This window comes from Danio aesculapii, chromosome 5, assembly GCF_903798145.1.
Source record: "Danio aesculapii chromosome 5, fDanAes4.1, whole genome shotgun sequence".
Classification (NCBI taxonomy): Eukaryota; Metazoa; Chordata; class Actinopteri; order Cypriniformes; family Danionidae; genus Danio; species Danio aesculapii.
The window spans coordinates 20201025-20221188 of record NC_079439.1 but is presented as its reverse complement, the minus strand read 5'-3'; the positions used below and the strand labels follow the sequence as shown (position 1 = coordinate 20221188).

The window sequence follows — 20164 nt, the reverse complement described above, 5'->3', positions numbered from 1 at the left end:
GACAAAAAAAAAATCCCTGATTTTCAATGTCTGGAATATAAATTTTTGTTTCCATGATATTTCTGAAATTCTATGACTCGTGAGAGCTCTGTATATTTTATGCAGATGAACACTCTTATATAATCATAATTCAATCTAAAAATGATGAGGGTCCAACTAAAATAAAGGGTGGGCCATTTATATGGATACCCCTTAATAAATGGGAATGGTTGGTGATAGTAATGTTCTGTTTGTGGCACAGTAGTATATGTGAGGGGGCTTGTAAATAACTCATGGAAGAATAAAGTTACGTTAAAACCAAGCAAACCATTGTTTTTCTTATGAAATTCCCAATAAGTTTATTAAGGTGTGTCCATATAAATGGCTCACCCTGTATTTTGAATTCTTTCCAAATGGTGAAAATGTGTTCATGTCGCAAAATACACAGTTGAAGTCAGAATTATTAGCCCCCCTTTAAGTTCTTTTTCTTTTTTTAAATATTTCCCAAATGATGTTTAACAGAGCAAGGAAATTTTCACAGTACGTCTGATAATATTTTTTCTTCTGGAGAAACTCTTATTTGTTTTATTTTGGCTAGAATTAAAGCAGTTTTACATTTTTTTAAACACCATTTTAAGGTCAGAATTAGTAGACCCTTTAAGCTATATATTTTTTTGATAGGTTAAAAAAATACAACCATCATTATACATTAACTTGCCTAATTACCGTAACCTGCCTAGTTAACCCAATTACGCCTTTAAATGTCACTGTAAGCAGAATAGAAGTGTCTTAAAAAATATCTAGTACAATATTATTTACTGTCATCATGGCAAAGATAAAATAAATCAGTTATTAGAAATGAGTTATTAAAACTATTATGTTTACAAATGTGTTGAAAAAATCTTCTCTCCGTTAAACAGAAATTAGGGAAAAAATAAACAGAGGGGCTAATCATTCTGACTTCAACTGTAGATCGCAAAAAAATATTTTTCACAGTGCCAGTTTTTTCCAATGTTGTGTGTGTGTGTATGTGCGAGTTAGTGAATTTCTGTCATGTTGATTTCACACTTACTGCATATTTGAAGGATGAGTTATATTCTCTGTCGTTTGCTCTGATTTTCCTCTCCACCTCTGGAAACAAATACACAGAGTAGCTGATTCAATCACTCTAAAAACATGTAACTTTTTAATTGAGTAGGTCAGACAGTCAACTAAAACCACCTGACAAGCTGATGTGTTTCACAGTATGCTTAAACAGAAAAACCAATGCTAAAGTTTCTCTGCACACTTCACCAGAACAAAGCAGAATTACAACATCCCAAAAAGCATAAACTTCACTTTTGAATGATGTAAGACTTTGTTTTGAGGTTGTGTAATTTTATACCTTTCTCTTTCTTCCTCGTACAGTCTAAGCCAAAGAATGACATGGCTTCCATTCTTCTTTTTCAAGGATTAATCATCATTTCTCTGAAAAGAAAATGAGTGTGTCAATGGTGCTGATGACATTTTTATAGGAGAAAGCACCAGGACTTCCTGGTTTAGAATTTTAATCAATTGAATGCAACTGTGGCACTCTCACTTATGCAAAGAAACACATGAACACATTCTTACACAACAGATTACTGAGTTAGGAAGATTACATTAATTATTTTATTTTGCAAGGAAGCAAAAGGATTTAAAGAGACAAGACAAAAAATGATTAAAAACAGTCACAGTTAAGATTGGTGTGATGCTGCTAATAATTAATTATAGCTTTATTTCCTATTTTAAAACATATTTACATATAGTTGAAATCAAAATTATTAAAACATCGTTATACAATAACTTGCCTAATTACCCTAACCTGCCTAGTTAACCTAGTTAACCTAGTTAAGCCTTTAAATGTCACTTTAAGCTGTATAGAAGTGCCTTAAAAATTATCTAGTCAAATATTATTTTCTGTCATCATGACAAAGAGAAAATAACTCAGTTATTAGAAATGAGTTATTAAAACTATTATGTTTAGAAATGTGTTAAAAAATCTTCTAAAATCAGAAAATGTGGACAAAAATAACAGAGGGGCTAATAATTCAAGGGGGGGGGTAATAATTCTGACTTCAACTGTATATAAAAAAGTTACTAGTAATTGTAGTGACTTAAATGTTTTAACAAACAATTTTAATTTAGCTTTAAACCCCTTTGAAATATTCAATTTCTCTGAATTTATAGGATTTTTTTTTAGGGTTTGAGTAAAATACCTAAAAGTAATATTTGTGTAAAAAGAAAAAAATATATATATATTTAATTAAACACTTAAATAGTTGTTATTATATATATATATATATATATATATATATATATATATATATATATATATATATATATATATATATATATATATATATATATACATTTGATATAATCTCTTCCAAATGTCAAATAAATATCTTGTCATTTTACTTAGTATAATTTTTTTTCTGTGGCACCTATTTTGTTAAAGGTGTTGTAGGTAAGTTTTGGACTCTTCTAAAGCATAAAAATACCATAATATGTTTGCAGATATTTAAGAAACATGCTAAGTGAACATTCTTGTTTATCTGAAAAACAATGCTGAAGTCAGATATTCTGCTTTGAAAATGTCTGTTACGTACTAGAACGCTGTCTTTTGATCATTTTAACCTGCCCACTGCCACTTTAGGCAATTATATTTCAGCACCCTGGATTGGCTTGTTGGAAAACCACACATTACATTCATTCATTCGTTATATAAGGCTCCGAAAGCATGCGTCTGTGATCGAAATGCGACCAACATGAGTTCCACGAGAGGTTATTAATTACCAAATAATATAAATATTATTAATACAAATAATATAATTTTATTATTAAATGTAGATGCTGAATCACTCTTATGTGTTCTAAGTTTAATTCCAAACGGTTTATTTTATTTTCAAGATCTGAGGTGAACTATCTGCTGCTGCTTTCAGTAGTATGGCAATAAATGTCATGTATATAGGCATCAAACTCACACTGTTAGCATTTAACATTGAATAAAGCACATGAGGTGTACCTGAGGTCATCACAGTTTATCCTGTTGTTCAGCTGCACCTTTTAATTTTCCTTCTATCATGTGCCGTTGCTTTTATTTAGAACAAGGTTTAAATCACTCACTCCTGTCCTCAATCTGGCAACCTGCGCTTGCATTAGTTTTGTTCCAGGAGTGCAATACCTAGTTCAACCACTGGGTGTCAAACTTACCAACACAATCTCACGGCAATTCATAACTTTTTGATTTAGTGGCTAATTCGTATGAATTCATACAATCTAATTCGTACAGCTTAGTACGATTTGCTCATCCCCCAATGACGGTTGGGTTTAGGTGCCACGCGATGTACAATTTCGTACGACTGAACTCAGCCACTTTGTCACCCACTAAACTGACAAAACGTTAAATACTTAAGTTTTCTGGTGAGATCAGGCTGAACTTACATACTGCACCGTTAGAAAGAAACTTTCTAAATGACACCATTATTAATTGTCATTTGGAAGAAATGTTACCAGACCTTTAAAGAACAAAACAAATATTTTTGTTTTGAACATTTTTCTCAAACATAACTATAACTGATAATCCAGGGAAACTGATAATTATGGTGAAAGTGGTCTTCTATATGCACACTTACACAACACACATACATTCTAGACTGTGGAAACAGCACTTATGAAAACCCACCCATTGGCCAGAATACCGGAGTGACTTCAGCACAAGAGTTAATTATAGAAACTATCTGTGTGTGTTTAAGAGTGTGTGTTTTAAACGTACATCACACACACTAGAGCACGGCTGGAAGAGCAGTTTTCCACTGTGACCACATCACTGGAAAAACATCCCGAAAATCAAGAATAAAGATTTAAGAGGTTATAAATCAGTACATGATGTACTCAGGATTAATTAGAAGCCGTATTTTAACCAAACGTGTTAATTCTGTCACTATTTAAACACCTTCATGTCATTCAAAACTTCACTGACTTTATTTGTGGAGTGTAAAATTATATATTTAACTCAATATCAAAGCTTTTTTTCTTCATTCAACGAGAGAGGACAATGACTGAACTGACCCCCCCCCCCCCCCCCCTGGGTTTCAGAAGTAAAAACTTTACCATTATTACTTATAAAACACAAATAAACCTTTTTCTTTCCTCTTTTAGAATAGGTGTTTTTGTTTGTTTTTTTTAACCATGATTCTTTTCAAGGAAAAAAATTCTATTATATATAGTAATATAATAATTGGCAGTTCATTACACTGAGGCGTCCCTTGACTAATAAAGGACTAAGCTGAAAAGAAAAGGAATGAATGGATATAATAATAGTAATAATCTATGAATTATTATAGATTTGATAAAATGATCATATTTGTTTTATTATGTAAATGTCTGATAATATTTCTTCCAAATTTCTAATAAAATTATTGTCATTCAGAACATTTCTTTTTTTTTTCAGAAAATGTCGTGATCTGGTCAGATCAACAGATCACGCTTTCAAAAATCAAGGTTACTCCACCAAATATTGATTTCTTTAAAATATTGATATTGTGTTGTCTAAAAATGAATATAAACATGACTGAAAATGACTGTATTTGTTCACTACTATGTAGAAAATGCTAGGTTCCACACTTAGTGCTGGGACAACATGTAGAAATTAAGTTAACTTATTACTGTGCGTTCACACCAAAGGCATTAAGAGCGTCAAAGTTAGCTCTGGTTGCCCTGGTGACAACACTGTCTGCCTTTACTGCTCCTGCGGCGAGAGCGTCAAAATTCACTACATTAATCTCCTATTTAAAGGAGCTGTTGCAGCATATCAGCAAATCAGTTACAATCCCGCATAAAAACCTGCTTACTAGCGTGAAAATGTTGCACACTATTCAGAAAAATCATTTAACAATGAAAGATCAAGTTGTTTCGTGTGGTGTGGCTATGCTCCACTTATCCAATGTGTCCATACTGTATGTCTGAAATATTTTAAAGTCGTTACAGTTAGCATTTTTTTGAGAAAAAAAATCTATAACATTAATGCACATCAGTGACTCACCAGTTACTTTTTTAAATGTGTGTCCCTGTAAGAAAACATCTTAAATCATTGTTAATCCGGTGACCGCAATATTCAAACTCTTGGCAACAACTGTTGTCGGAACCAAAGTTCACAGGACTCTGTTCTCTGGACTTCTCTCAAGTGGTGGACTTCAATATTCCAATTACTTGCTGCTGAACCGCGTCATAACTCATTAGCATAAAGTTGAGTTGATTTCAACTCTCCTTGACATGCACACCAGAAAAGACGCACCATGCCATTCCTCGCTGCTTATCGCTGCCGATGTGAACACACAGTTCGTTTTTACAAATTTGATTGGACATAAAACAATAAAAGTTGTCCCCTAAATAAACTCAAGAAGTGTGTTGTATCCAGTGTTGCCAGATGTAGCTGACTGATTCCAGTCCAAAAGCTGTCAAAAAAACGTTTTAAACCAAAAAGCGCCGCCCAACAATCAGTAGGCATCAGTATGTATGCGAAGAAAGGGGGCTTTGGCATCTCTTTGGGAGATCAAAACCGGTTTATGAGGGCAGACCGGGGCTGGCGGGCATGCCGTGGCAAAACCACCCAAATTTTCACTACCCGTCTGTTATTTTTTACCCGCAAAAATAAATTCAAAACCGCCCAATTGGACGGGAAACCGCCCAATCTGGCAACACTGGTTGTTTCAGCTCGTTTTAAATAAGTAGTTTGAACAAACAACAAACATAATTTTCTCAGTGTACACTAAAAAATGCTGGGTTCTACAAAATCTATTTGTGTTGGGACAACATTAAGGAATTAAGTTAACTTTTTAGTTTCATTATTTATTTATTTATTTATTTTACAAATTTAAATGGATTGGACATAAAACAATTAAGTTGTCCCAACAAAATCTCAAAAACCGTGTTGTTTCAGGTCCTTCTAAATAAGTAGTTTAAACAAGCAACAAAAATAGTTTTTTTACTGTATGTGGGGGTGAGAAATATTATAGAATTATTATTATTATTATTATTATTATTATTAATAATAATAATAATAATAATAATAATAATAATAAGGATGAAAATTGATCATCATATTTTTGGTTTCACACTTCATTGGGAACTATATGATCAACATACACACAGCACAATTTAATTTGCAATGGCATACACAAAAACGTTCCCCCTCCAAATGTCAGTAATGACTGGGCCAAAAACAAAAGAAACAATTACAGTTTGTAATGAGACAGAGGCAACACCCAAAGCCAACTTTGTTGCAAACTTTGTGAAGTGAGTTCATCACAGAAGACACACGGATTGATTTACAGGAAAGGAGGCAGAATAGCAGAGAAATAACTGGGTCACGTAAAAGTGGTTGGAAAATATGTGTACAGGAGTCCAATTAAACCACAGAAACAAATAAAGGGGGTTCTGAGGGGGTGCAAAATGACAAGGCAAACACCACAATACACATACACGCACAAACCTCATTTGCAAGTGCAAGTCTGCAAACACAAATCCCACAAAAACACCTGTCTACAGTAACACCAGGCTGGGTCAGGCTGTAAACTCACTGTACAATAAGAAAAAGCAGGCACTGGGCTATACGACATGAAAATATGTATTAATATTACAAAGATATATTATGCACAAGATATAGAATACACAAGACGTGTCACTCATATAGATTTGAATGGGGAAAAGTGTAACAGTCAATAAGGTGAATGAAGCCCTGTCTGCTTGTACAGGAGCCAATCATCGTTCACTACAGACTGACATTTCAACGGGGATAGAAGCTCAGACCAGGCGTGTGCTTTTATGACAGGTTATGGTCAAAAAACACACTGGAATCTCAGCAAATACTTGCTTCACAGACATAAGAAATATATCCACATAAAGCTTGAAATCCCACTACTTTTCTGGTTTTGTAATCTGTATGAAACAACGCGAGGTACAGTCAGTCCTGTCAAAGCAACTACTCAAATTCCCCACCAACTCGTAAACAAAGAGTCAGTCATTTCTGAAGGAGATTTACCATCATGACCAAGTTGTGAATTACCTCAGAAGAACAGCGCAATCTGACAAAGCATTATCCAGTGGATGATCATGTGTAAAACGGCCATAAATGAGGTTGGTGTCATGATCTCGTTCCTTTCGAGTGCGCATAAGCTCGGGCAACCTGAAAAAATGCTTATTTTGTTTGATTCGAACATTTAGAAACGAAGCTTATGAGACGGTTGTTGTTTAATTTTATTGGTGATTCCAAATATGTAATGTAATCGTAAGCTTGGCTAACAGGAGAATTTGATGTTTCCCCATTCAGACAGAATGCGTTTCAAAGATGGCCACCGAGTGAAATGTCTTGCCTTAAAGAGACTTTGATTTTACCAATTTACAATAAAAATGCATAATAATATGCATACAGGGAATTCTAGAATTCACACTTAAGTGTGGAGAGAATATAAAAAACTAACCAAATTAAAACAAAAAGGGGAATTGAGAAGAATCAAAGGAACAGAAAGAAAGAGGTAGCCTAAAAGTTTGAAAATGACTAATCACTTGCTTTCTTACTTTTGCTTTTGAATTGAGGTAGTAAACATGACACAGATTTGCATCAACTATGTAGAGTATCTACAGTAAGTAGAATTGAGATATATTTTAACATAATTAAGATAAACCTGAAAATAAAGCAGCATCAAACCATTATCTAAAGTTAAAAATACAGAAAATGCATTTATAATTTAGTCATTAACAATATTGCACAGCAATATATTGACATAAACAATATTATTGTCATTTTAAGACCATTTTATGCCATTCATATAATGCCAGAATGACAATATAATAGCCTCATAATGCAAGTACACTCTTCCAAAGAACACATAACATTTTATTTTATTATTAAAAATATTTAATTTAATTATAGTCATTTTAACATTGATTGATAGTCATTACATTGATAATCAGGCATTGGAATCTGAATGTGAAAATGCATATCCTAAATAAATAATAATAAACATTAACAAAAAGTATAAGGTAAAAAGTAACAGACGCTGCGATATCTTTTACTAGATCTATTTTCAGTTGTCAGACACCTACATTAAAAAATATTACAGTAATTTATAGTAAATACTACAGTATTTTTTAAACCAATCTGACACTGACACTTCCGATAGAGATAGAGGTGTTGCACAATCAGCTAAAATGTTGATAGAATTGGTTTTTATGTTTGGGCGACATATATTGCATCTCCAAAAATGATTGAGGTCATGTCTAAGTGAGAGGCCTAGTAAAGTCAATTAAAATCTAATTAACTTATTTATAGTTGTGTCATTTAAATCAAAACTACATTTAAAAAAGATATGATTATTAGTTTTTTTAAATGGAATTAGTCAGAACAAATAAATGAATATAAATAAATGATAGTTTTTCATATATCAAGGCAGTGGCCGCAGCACCTAGAAAATTCTCAGTCAATACTCTGACCTTCCTCTCTTTTGAGGGAAAAACAATGACTGGCAATTTTACAAACACCACCTAGAGCCTAGAAGTCAAGTGGTCTTCATATATACTTGTAAGTTTTCAAAGCAGCTATTGTGTGCCCTCTTGTTTTCCACCTTTCCGTTTGACTAAAAGCCAAAAGGGTTTCTGAGACTTTTTTTCTTCTAGACTCCACTACGGCATGTTTCAGTGTGTTGTAATTATAAGTACATTCTGTTTATGTTAAAAAGAGAACGAGAATGCAAGTGTGTTTTAAATATGTTTGAATATAAGAGAGATCCACAGGTGAAAAAATTAGGACGCAATCTACTGTGTCTCAGAATATCTCACATGGCTGTTTTGGGCTGACATGCTCTGCTCACTATTGCTCCACACCACTTCAGATAATCTACAGTGGCCTGAAGGGTATTTTTAAAACTCACTGTAAATGTAGGAAATCGAACATAACAGAAGGAGTGAGAAAACAAATAAAAGTTATAATATTAAGAAACTTATAAAGGGTTATGGTTGCTAACACTATTGTCATATTTTGGTATTTATAAAAAAGTAGATTAGACATTAAGTACTACATACTGTACTACTTAGATCAGAAAATAAGTACAATGTACGTATTGTGTTCATATTGTATTGCAGAAGACTTATGAGGTATTAAGCTGGGAGGTTTAACAGTGGGTTAAAAGGTAAAGGATGGTCACCAGTGTAATTATAAATGTAAAAACAGAAATTAATTACATTTACAATAAGTGCAACATATACACGTTTGTACTGTACATAATAAGTGCATTGTACCAAATGATTAATTTAAATGTACATAATTAGTAGTTAATGTGACTTAAATAAAGTGTGACCAAAAAGTAAATAAACAGTAAATACAAAGTTCTCTCATGAAACTGTATTGGGTGTGCAGGTTGATAAGTACTATCCACTATATTGTGCACGTGCATGGTTGCTGTCACCTCAGTGTTTTCTCATAAACATTTAAATACTTGAGTCATTTGCATGAGCAATCTGCAGCACATTTTCAGATAGATCATCCATAACAGCATCTTTTTAACAACATTTTTTAAGAGTGCACTTAGACATTTCTGTTTTTGCATTTCAACATGAGCAGCAGTTTTCTAAAACCATGTTTAGGAGCAACAGATTAGGTTTAACTTTATAACTCAACAGGGTTATTTTTGGATGTCATACAGGCTGTTTAAACATTTGACTCGCTCAACCACTGGTTAACACTAGTTTTAATCCATTAAAAATTGCTTAGGCATATGTAGTGTAGTGCATTTGTGTTAAGCTGGTCAGCAAGGTAGCCCAGGCAAACATAGTGTATAGCATTAGTGTTAAGCTGGTCAGCAAGGTAGCCCAGGCACACATAGTGTAGTACACTTGTGTTAACCTGGTCAGCAGGGTAGCCCAGGCACACATAGTTTAGTGCATTAATGTTAAGCTGGTCAGCAAGGTAGCCCAGGCACACATAGTGTAGTACCCTTGTGTTAACCTGGTCAGCAAGGTAGCCCAGGCACACATAGTTTAGTGCATTAATGTTAAGCTGGTCAGCAAGGTAGCTCAGGCACACATAATGTACTACATTAGTGTTAACCTGGTCAGCAAGGTAGCCCAGGCACACATAGATAGTAAAATATACAGTCCCATATAAATCCCATGTAAAGTTTTATTGTCATGGCTATAGATCTTCTGTTTTGGACTGCGTTTATTTGACTTTTTATGTCTCAGTCAATTAGTGTGGATATGCGCATGATTGCTAATGCAACTGTTTGTTACACACAGAATCAAGTTTTTATTGGTTTGATTTGTCTTCATGTTCTCCTGCATTCCTGGGAGGGGGGGGGGGGTGTACACATATGTTATACAGATCTATAACACCAAGATCAAACGCATTCACATTTCCATATACATATTCAACACCATAATAAATCGCTTAGAGAGATGTCATGGCAGAAACAAGACAAAAAATCTAAAGAATGTTATGTTAAAATATAGATACTTAAACCACTCGATCATTTTAGGTCACAAACCATATGCTAAATGACTAAATTTAAATGTAAAGTGGTTTGTAAGTAGCGCATCAAAAGTTTCTTTAGAATCCTACAAGAGAAAACACACACTCACTCTCACTATCTTTCTCCCCCCCCCCCCCTCTCTCTATGTGTTTAAACATAATTTGTCATATCTATCCAGTTGATTCATGTATTAAAATGTATTAATGTATTAAAACTTACTATACTATATACCAGATTTGAATTAAGCAACTCAAACTCTGATGAATTGTGAGGAAAAGGGGGACAACACTGTGATTTGCAACATTTTGATTAATCGCTGACAGATCATACAATAGAAGGAAGTGCCAAACAAGTCAATGCTTGTACAATGCAGTCTGCAGATACTGTGTGAAAGCTTTAAGACTAGCACAACAAAATACTGTTGCACAACAAACACTGTGAATGTGTGAACCTACATAAAAGGTTCATAGGCAATATTAAATAAATTGCTGAACAGTAATCTGCAGTACTGCACTTGATATACTTTATACACACACACACACACACACGAACCACAGGATAGAGAGAAACATGCAGAGACTTGCAGCAAGATTCCTCAGAAAAATAGTCATTCCTGAGTCTAAAGCCGACGGCACATCGGAACTGGGAGAGACAAACTTAAAGAGATTTTATTCCAACATTCTTCAAAATATCTTATTTAGTGAAAATTTTAAAATCATTTAAATCATTTATTCATCACTTGAGTGTAAGTAAATGGTGAGGAAATTAACATTTTTGGGAGAAATATCCCTTTACACTGGTGTTGTCAAGTTACAAGATACTTACAATGTGGTTTAACAATAGTTTACACTCCTTTAGAATGGTACAGTATAATACACTACAATTGGAATCTACAGCAACTACTGCTGTTTTTGCTGTTAATATGAGTCAAATTACATAGATTAATATAAACAACTTTCTTGAATGAATGATATTAGTAGCTTAATAAGAACACATTTCTTACTTGAGTGTAGAGCTTTTTACGGATCTCTTCAGATAGACAGACAACCAATTGTGGGCGAGGCTTGTGATGACACTGTGTGTGTTCTGATTTTTTGGGGATTATATAAGAAAGATACATACATATTGTTATAATATGCTACAATATAAAGCTATCAGGTCAGAATGTGATTACAACTGCTTTTAATAAGTGAATGAATGCATTTGATTGACACCATCAACTTAGACAAATATATTATTATTATTATTATTATTATTATTATTATTATTACTATTATTATTATTATTATTACTGTTGTTATTATTATTACTATTATTATTATTACTATTATTATTATTATTACTATTATTATTATTATTACTGTTATTATTATTACTATTATTATTATTATTATTACTATTATTATTATTATTACTATTATTATTATTACTGTTATTATTATTACTATTATTATTATTATTATTATTACTATTACTATTATTATTATTATTACTATTATTATTATTATTATTATTATTATTTTAATTATTGTTATTATTATTATTATTATTATTATTTTAATTATTGTTATTATTATTTTTTTTATTTTTTTTTTATTAGCAGTGTTGGGTAAGTTACTTCAAAAAAGTAATACCTTACTCTTTGCATAGTCCAATTCAATTCAACTCAATTCAATTCAATTCAATTCAATTCAATTCATGTTTATTTATATAGCGCTTTTTACAATGTAGTTGTGTTAAAGCAGCTTAACATAGTTCTAGTAAAGTCCAGATTTCAGAGTTCAGTTTAGTTTAGTTTCAGTGTGGCTTAAATTTCACCAAAATAGTTAAAATATAATTTTAAATATTTTTCTAACTACTAATTAATATACACAATATACAGTATTGTCAGTTCATCATTTCAATTCATCAACTTCAAAAGTGTAACCTTTAGTTAAAAATATAATTATTCTGCAAAATATATTTAAAATAACAAAAAATGCAATTACTCTGCTTCTCTGAACTGATTTATACAGAACTGTTGAATTTATTTACAGTATTTAATGTCTATTATAAAATGCTTTTCTTACTTTTTTGTCTTGCTTCCAGTTCAAATATCTAAAAATTCTTAAACCAAGAAGTAAAACAAAGCAATAAAGCAAAACAGATTGTCTTGTTTTAAGTAGTAATAAACCAAAATTAAGCGAGCAAGCAAAATAAATGTGTGTCAAAAGGCAAAACAATGTTATTTTGCTTACCCCACTGACAGATTATTTTCCTTGTTTTAAAGAAAAAAACTCACCTAATTTCTCAAGAAATAAGTCATTTCTTAAAACAAAACAGGATTTTTGCTTGTCTAGAAAATGCTTCTAATTTAAGATATTTGGACTAGAAACAAGACAAATATATGGAAAAAATGTAAGAAAAGCATTTTTTGTAGTGAAACTGTAAATAGATTACAGAACAATTAAAAAGTAATCCCTTACATTTTCAGTGGAAAAGTTATTTAATTACAGTAACTTGTTACTTTGTAGGGCGACACAGTAGCTCAGTGGTTAGCACTGTTTCCCTACAGCAAGTAGGTCGCTGGATCAAGTGCAGGCTGGGCCAGTTGCCATTTCTATGTGGAGTTTGTATTTTCTCCCCGTGTTGGCGTAGGTTTCCTCTGGGTTCTTTGTTTTCCCTCACAGTCTAAAGACATGGACTTTAAGTGAATTGATTTGACTAAATTGGCCGTAGTGTATGAGTGCGTGTGTGAATGCAAGAGTGTGTGGGTGTTTTCTAGTACTGGGTTGCGGCTGGAAGGGCTGTGTAAAATATATGCTAGAATAGTTGGCGGTTTGTTCCACTGTGGCGACCCCTGATAAATAAGGGACTATGCCGAAGGAAAATGAATGAATGTTACTTTGTAAATAATTACACGCAACACTGATTATTAGCTAATTATACAAATACAAAAATATTACATAAAACTAATCAAATGAACCATCCAAACAAACAGAATCAATTACTTGTAATTCTACACACATGAAAGAGTAAAGAACAGCTTATGAAGAGCTTGAAAACAGCTGAACTACTGTAAGAGTATCAGTTATATCGAATTTATATTTAGTTCCATTAGTAACTCCTCAACCATGCTACAGTTATGCCTGCTAAATGTTCAAATCTAAATCAAATGTGACCTGAACACAAATATTTGGGCTTATCAGATGATGTTTCTTTGAAAACAGTTTTACCTTTTAGTTAGGCAAACATTATGTCAAGAGCAAGATTAAAACAGCTCTGGAACATTAGTTTTCTTTTGGTTAAGCTTTAAATTTAATCAGTGTTTACCGAAGTGTCCCTCAGACATGTAAACCATGCAGAGCTCATCTGGAGGCCTGAAACTTTGCATCAGGTCTCCAGAGACAAATTTTCCCAGTAGTTTACATATTAAAGTGAAGGCATGTTGTTTTTAACTGATGCTTTCCAAGCAGGAAACCTCAATAAACACAAGCACTCATCCAGCACTAATGCACCAGGACAGTAAAGGAACCTCTAGTTATAAATTAAAGGCCAACAGTATCATCTGACCCTCTACTAAACTCTGTGTAGTGAACTGAAGGCTGCACAATAAGAAGTGTGCCACTGTTGCAGTGGGATTTCATCATTTCCTCAGGCTCTCTTTAGGGGTGTGGAGGAAACATGTTGAGTCTGTCAGAGAAAAGCATCATGGGAAATACCCTACGGTTGGCTACCAAAAGCTTAAGAGCACGCTCAGGGTTTAAGATTAGGGCTATGGTTGTTGTCTAGTTAAGTTGTTGCTTGACATTAATTTCTACAATATCATCAAAATAAAAAAGTTAAAGTTAAATAAAGTAAAACATTTCAAAATAAAAATCAGACAGATTCATTCAGCTTTCCAATTTTCATTCAAAATAAACAAATGAGAAGTTACATGTGCCCCTCATTATTACATCTATATCATCTCTGTTTTTATAAATCTAGGTTGAAAACGTACCTTTTAAATTTGCTGTTTTATCAGTAAAAAATGTTTGTTTTAGCTATAATTGTATATCTTTCTCTTTAAGATTTATATTGTGCAGCACATTGGTCAACCTTAGGTTGTGTTTAATAGTGCTATATAAATAAAATTGACATTGATAATGACATTTGTGGCTGCTAAAATGTCAATAAAAGAAAGAAATGGTAAATAACTTATAATGATATAAATATGAATAAATATTACAATTTAATTTTATGAAATGTAATTACATTACCAACGAAATAAAAAAATTATATAAATAAAAAAATAACACTAATATGAATTTAAAAAACTAAAAATATATAAAATATTTATAAATATTTTAGTATCATTAAATATTGTATTTAATTTATTTAATTTATTTCAAATGAATACAATAAAAATTAAACACACACACACATACGCGCACACACGCGCACACACGCACACACACACACACACACACACACACACACACACACACACACACACACACACACACACACACACACACACACACACACACACATACACACACATACACACACATATATATATATATATCCATCCATTTCTCAGTAAATATGGGTAATGTATATTGGTGCATTTGAACAAACAAATTTAGAAATGTAAAGAAAATACATTTAAATTCCTGCAAAATGTTGCAAAAGAAAATAACAAACTAAAACATTGTATATATATTTTTGTTTCTCCTGATTTTTGCTATTTTTTTATTTACAATTTTTTTTCTATAACATAAATTTGAGCTCTTAATTTTTTAACCATTATTGTGAGTTATTTTGTTAGATTAGCTCCAGATTTGGCTTTAGTACACTGAAAAAAAATATTCAAAGATGATTCCTTGGATTTACTAAATTATTTTACGTTAAGTGGTTGTTTCACGTTAACTATTTATTTGGGCTGAATTTAAACAAACAAATTAAGGTGAATATTGCTCAATTTAATTTGTTTGTTCAAATTCAACACAAATAAATTGTTTGCAACAGTTTTGCATGCAACACTTTTTTCAGTGTACTGACTAAACTAATGTATGCACAAATATAATGCTGTAAAGCATCCTATAGACAATATTAATTTAAATGAGAGATTTGTGATCTATCTGTCTGTCCGTCCGTCCGTCCGTCCGTCCATCTTTCTGTCTATCTATCTTTTCAGGATGGTTGCTAAGATGTTCTGAGCATTTTTTCCAATGATTTTCTGAATTGCTCTATTAAGTTTAGAGGGTTTCTTTCATTTTCATCTTGTTCTATACTGCTCAGCCCTCTTTTTCAAACCAAGTCTAAGGGGATTTTTTTCAACCGCCATATGTTTAATCATCCACTGGACAAAAAAGGTGCAAGTACAAGATGACTAAGAAAACCCACAACACACCAATTCCTAACAAGCTGCACAGTTTGAGGTATCCAAGTTAGATCTTAATGACTCTCTGAATCATTAATTAAAACTGACCCCTTTTCAAAGATTTAAAATGATTATTACTTTTTCACATTCAGTAATTAACACATTTTCAAATCCTCAAGCGTATTGTTATTTTGTTACTTGTCAATTCAGTAGTTTAGGAGAATGAATATCGCTAAACAGAAATCTCTAGAGCTGTGCAAGTTCTCAACCACAACAAAAACTGATAGTAATGCCTGATAGTCATCTAACCAAGTGTACGGTTTCACTGTCATCATTGCGCAATAGAATTTAAGGAACCCAGGTCACATCCGGTTCATATATTACTGAAATCCCCAAATGGGAGTAAAACACAGAACAGCTAAACTTCCTTACGCTAAAGTAACTCAGCTAACAACTCAAAAATGCAATTTAGCTGGGAAATTTAACTTCCATTTCAACAATTTTCATTGAATCAAATTCCACTAACGTCTAGTACTGTAAAGGCATTAAAGCGGTAAATCACAACTAAATGGAAAATCTATAAGACAAGAGCAGATGAATAATTAAGTCGATCCTTACAACGGCGCTCAGGTATAGCAAAAAAAAGGAGAGGCTTCTCATTTTACCAGATAAAGGCATGTTGTTTCTAATGAGCGTTTAATTATTTACCCATTAACAATGGCAGTCTGTCTCTGAGAGAATCATATCTGATCAGACAGAGGCTGCTGCGTGTCGTCACTGCATTATTAACTTGCTGCATTTAGAGGAGCTCAGGGTCATGCTGCAGTCACAGATAGACACAATAAAGACCACCACAAACCTCTGAACCCGAGGAGACGCATATTTCAGACTGAACTACAAATGAAAAGTTGAAAATATGTTCTAATGTGATTCTACACTCTAGACATTCTGCAGTAACTCTTGACTTAAAGGAGGTGTTCATAAGGCTGTCATGACACCTTTATAATCATGACGTGACACGTTTAAAGCCGGTATGCCACGCAGCGCCATACATTTCAGAATTCTAAACATAGGTTTCTATCAGGGTACACATACCGGCGCTGCAAGTCGGCGGCTGTCCGCTGCGCCCAGCCACGACTCAGGACACTGTTCATTTCTCTGCCGCGCCACAGAGCGCCATCTGATTAGTTTCATGTTAAATATCATGCGAATGTCCGCGTCTGGTGTGTGATACTTTTAACTATCATGTGCGCGCCGTGTCGCGTCGCCGAGCGGCGCTTCCGGTGTGCGACCTGCTTTAAGATGTGACACGATCCAATTTTATGCATGCTTATGACAACTGTTATTAAGTGCTCTTTCGTTCCAATATGTCGTTTAAAATGCAAAAATTACATTGTTTGAGATGTCTTTGGACAACTTGACAAAAACAAACACATCACAACCTGTCGGACTTTATAACAACTTGACATTACCAAGACAACAAAACCTGTCAGTGTCTTTGTAATGACCATTACCAAGACAGCAAAACGTGTCATAAATCTGTCATAAACATGATTGTCCATTATTGCCATGAATTTGTGACTGTGTTCAGTGGAACAAAATTAATTTGTCATTAAAATGTCATAATAAAACTGTCAATACTCATACATTAAGGATTTTTATAACAGTGTTATTAACGTTTAATAACATTTAAGATAATGAAATGACAAATTTAATGTGTACGGCTGTAGTTTAGGTCAAGAAAAATATTAATGCCTGTTTTTTATTGTCATCAATATCATCAAATCATTATTTTTTCATCAAATCCTGACAAAATTATAATGGCCTCGTGGTTACAGTATGTTAGATATGTCAAGTTATGCTAATAATATCCAATATATTATAAAATAATATGCACTTTTGTTATCTCTAATGCTAATGTTAAGCTGTCACGACAAAGACACTGACAGGTTATGATGTATTTGTTTATGTTAGGCTCTCATACCAAAGACGTCCTAAACAATTTCATTTCAAAGAGAGATTGACACTTCATAACAGTTGTCATGAGCATGGATAAATTCTCATTCATAGTCACGATGAAGGTTTCATGACAGTCTTATGAACACCTTCTTCAATTTAAGCGTTCATTAGAGCATTAGCAGACTGCATGTTAAAGGCTAGGATTAATAGAACTTCTATGTTAAGCTGCTTTGACACAATCAAAGACTATAGAATATACGAGACGTGTCACTCATATAGTTTTGAATGGGGAAAAATATAACGGTAAATATGGCGAATGAAGCCCCGCCAACTAGTACAGGAGCCAATCATCGATCGCTATAGATTGAAGATTCTCCGGGGAAAGCTCAGATCAGACGTGTGCTTTTACGACAATTTGGTGGTCAACAAACACACAGGAATCTCAGCGAATACTTACTTCACAGACATAAGAAATATGTCCACATAAAGCTTGAAATCTGTACTTTCAAATAAACCAAGTGCACTTAACAACAAAAGTTTCTTTGGTTTTGAAATCTGTCTGAAATAAAAACAAGGTACATTTCGTCCTGTCAAACGCAGATCATATGACAGCAATTACTCAAACGCTCCACAAACGTGTAAACAAATAGTCACAGTCATTTCTGGAGGAGATTCGCCATCAAGACCAAGTTGTGGATTACTTAAGAAGAGCAGCGCAATCTGACAAAGCATTATCTATAGAATTATAATGTGTAACACTGCCAGAAATGAGGTTGGTGTCGTGATCTTGCTCTTTTCGAGTGCACATGTCCATTAGCTTGTGGACTCTGAAAAAAATGCTGATTTTGTTTGATTCGAAAGTTTAGAAACAAAGCTTATTAAATGTTAAATTTCATTGGTTATTCCAAATATGTAATGAAATCGTAAGCTTGGCAAAGAGTTTTGGAGAATTTGATGTTTCTCTATTTAGACAGAATGCCCAAGAGTTGTTTCAAAGATGGCCGTCTAGTGAAATGACTGGCCTTAAAGGGACTTTGACACAATCTACACTGTAAAAGCGCTGTAGAAATAAAGATGAATTGAATTAGCAGAATCAGTTCAAATGTACTTGTACAGAGTTGCTTTCACAGTGAGTATGAGTTAATGGAAAGACACTCCTAATCTTTACACATCTGTGGTTTGTTGCTTGTAAGTGAATTTCTCAGTTAGCTGGATTTCATTATTGACAATCTGACACAATCCAGGATAGTTTTGTTATTCAAAACTAATCCAGGAGTTGTTGTCATAACTGATCAAGACTTAAACTGACATTAATTAGCATTTTGGGGCTGCACTGTGCTCCTTAATTTGACTTAATAATCAGATCTTGTAAATACGGCTGACGTGATTTCTTGGTATTAAAACTATTATCACTGAAAGACATTTAAGTGGCTTCTGGTCTTTTTTAAATCATGGACATATGTATGTATGTTAGCGTCCTTCATTCACAACAGCCATTCTCTTTTGGTCAAAAACGTTGACACACAACTTGTTTACCTTGTTTCAGGCAAACTACTACACTACAAATCATAATTACTACAAAAATGGCAAGCCTTCAGTGGCTTTCAGAGTCAAATTCAAAGATTTACTCTTCTATTATAAAACTTACGGTCACTTTTTGTTTTGAATTGTCAATATGAATACATCAATTATGAGAAGAGCAACAAAATAAAGAGTAGTGTTTTAAAACATTTGTCCCTCTGTGTTCAAGTAACTCCAAACTCAGTGTGCTGTATATTTGTTTGACCACTGGGAGAGCAGAAAAGTTGTACAACTCATCACAGTGCAAATCCCATGCATCTCAACTTCTTTTTTAACACCTAGTGTAGTTGTACAGACGGCAACCATTACCAAAAACTCACCCTCCGGCTGTGAAGCTCTCACTCTTTCCAGCCCTGTTTAAAAAACTGCTGAGAGACGCAAAAAACAACAACAGACAAAACTCTTTCGCTCTCACGCCCTCTATATCAGTCTTCCAGGAGCATCTGCCGATGATCTCCTGACCTCTCAATCTACCCCTAAAGCTTTCCCTCAGGATTCTTACCGTAAGTGTCCTGTGGAGTCACCGCAGTGTTTGTAGGTCTACTGAGGTTCTCGAGTGACCAAAGTCAGCTACAGAGTCTCCTCCTCTTTGTCTTGCTCTCTTATTTTCTCCTTCTCCTCCTCCTTTCTCAGCCTTCCATCTGCTCTCACTTTGGGCTGATGGGAAACAGGGAGAGCAGGCATTTAGCCTAGACTCATTCACACACGCACACACGCTCACACACACACACACACAAAGACTCAACCACTCACA

At 33.5% G+C, this 20164-nt stretch overlaps 1 protein-coding gene across 2 annotated transcripts in view; it reads right to left on the bottom strand.

Annotated features, from left to right (window-relative positions):
- The window catches only part of atp8b5a (ATPase phospholipid transporting 8B5a), a 58834-nt gene extending 38888 nt beyond the window's left edge, over positions 1–19946 (bottom strand). The window contains exons 1-3 of one of the 2 annotated variants that reach the window (XM_056457497.1): positions 19913–19946; positions 1364–1446; positions 1052–1110 (exon numbers count right to left, since the gene is read on the bottom strand). In XM_056457497.1, the coding sequence (XP_056313472.1) occupies positions 1052–1110; positions 1364–1415 (111 nt within the window). In that variant the 5' untranslated portion in view covers positions 1416–1446; positions 19913–19946. Of the gene's footprint in view, positions 1–1051; positions 1111–1363; positions 1447–11529; positions 11579–19912 lie in introns of those variants that run through there. The other variant, XM_056457498.1, reaches the window with a different exon arrangement.
- Positions 19947–20164: the final 218 nt, after the last annotated feature.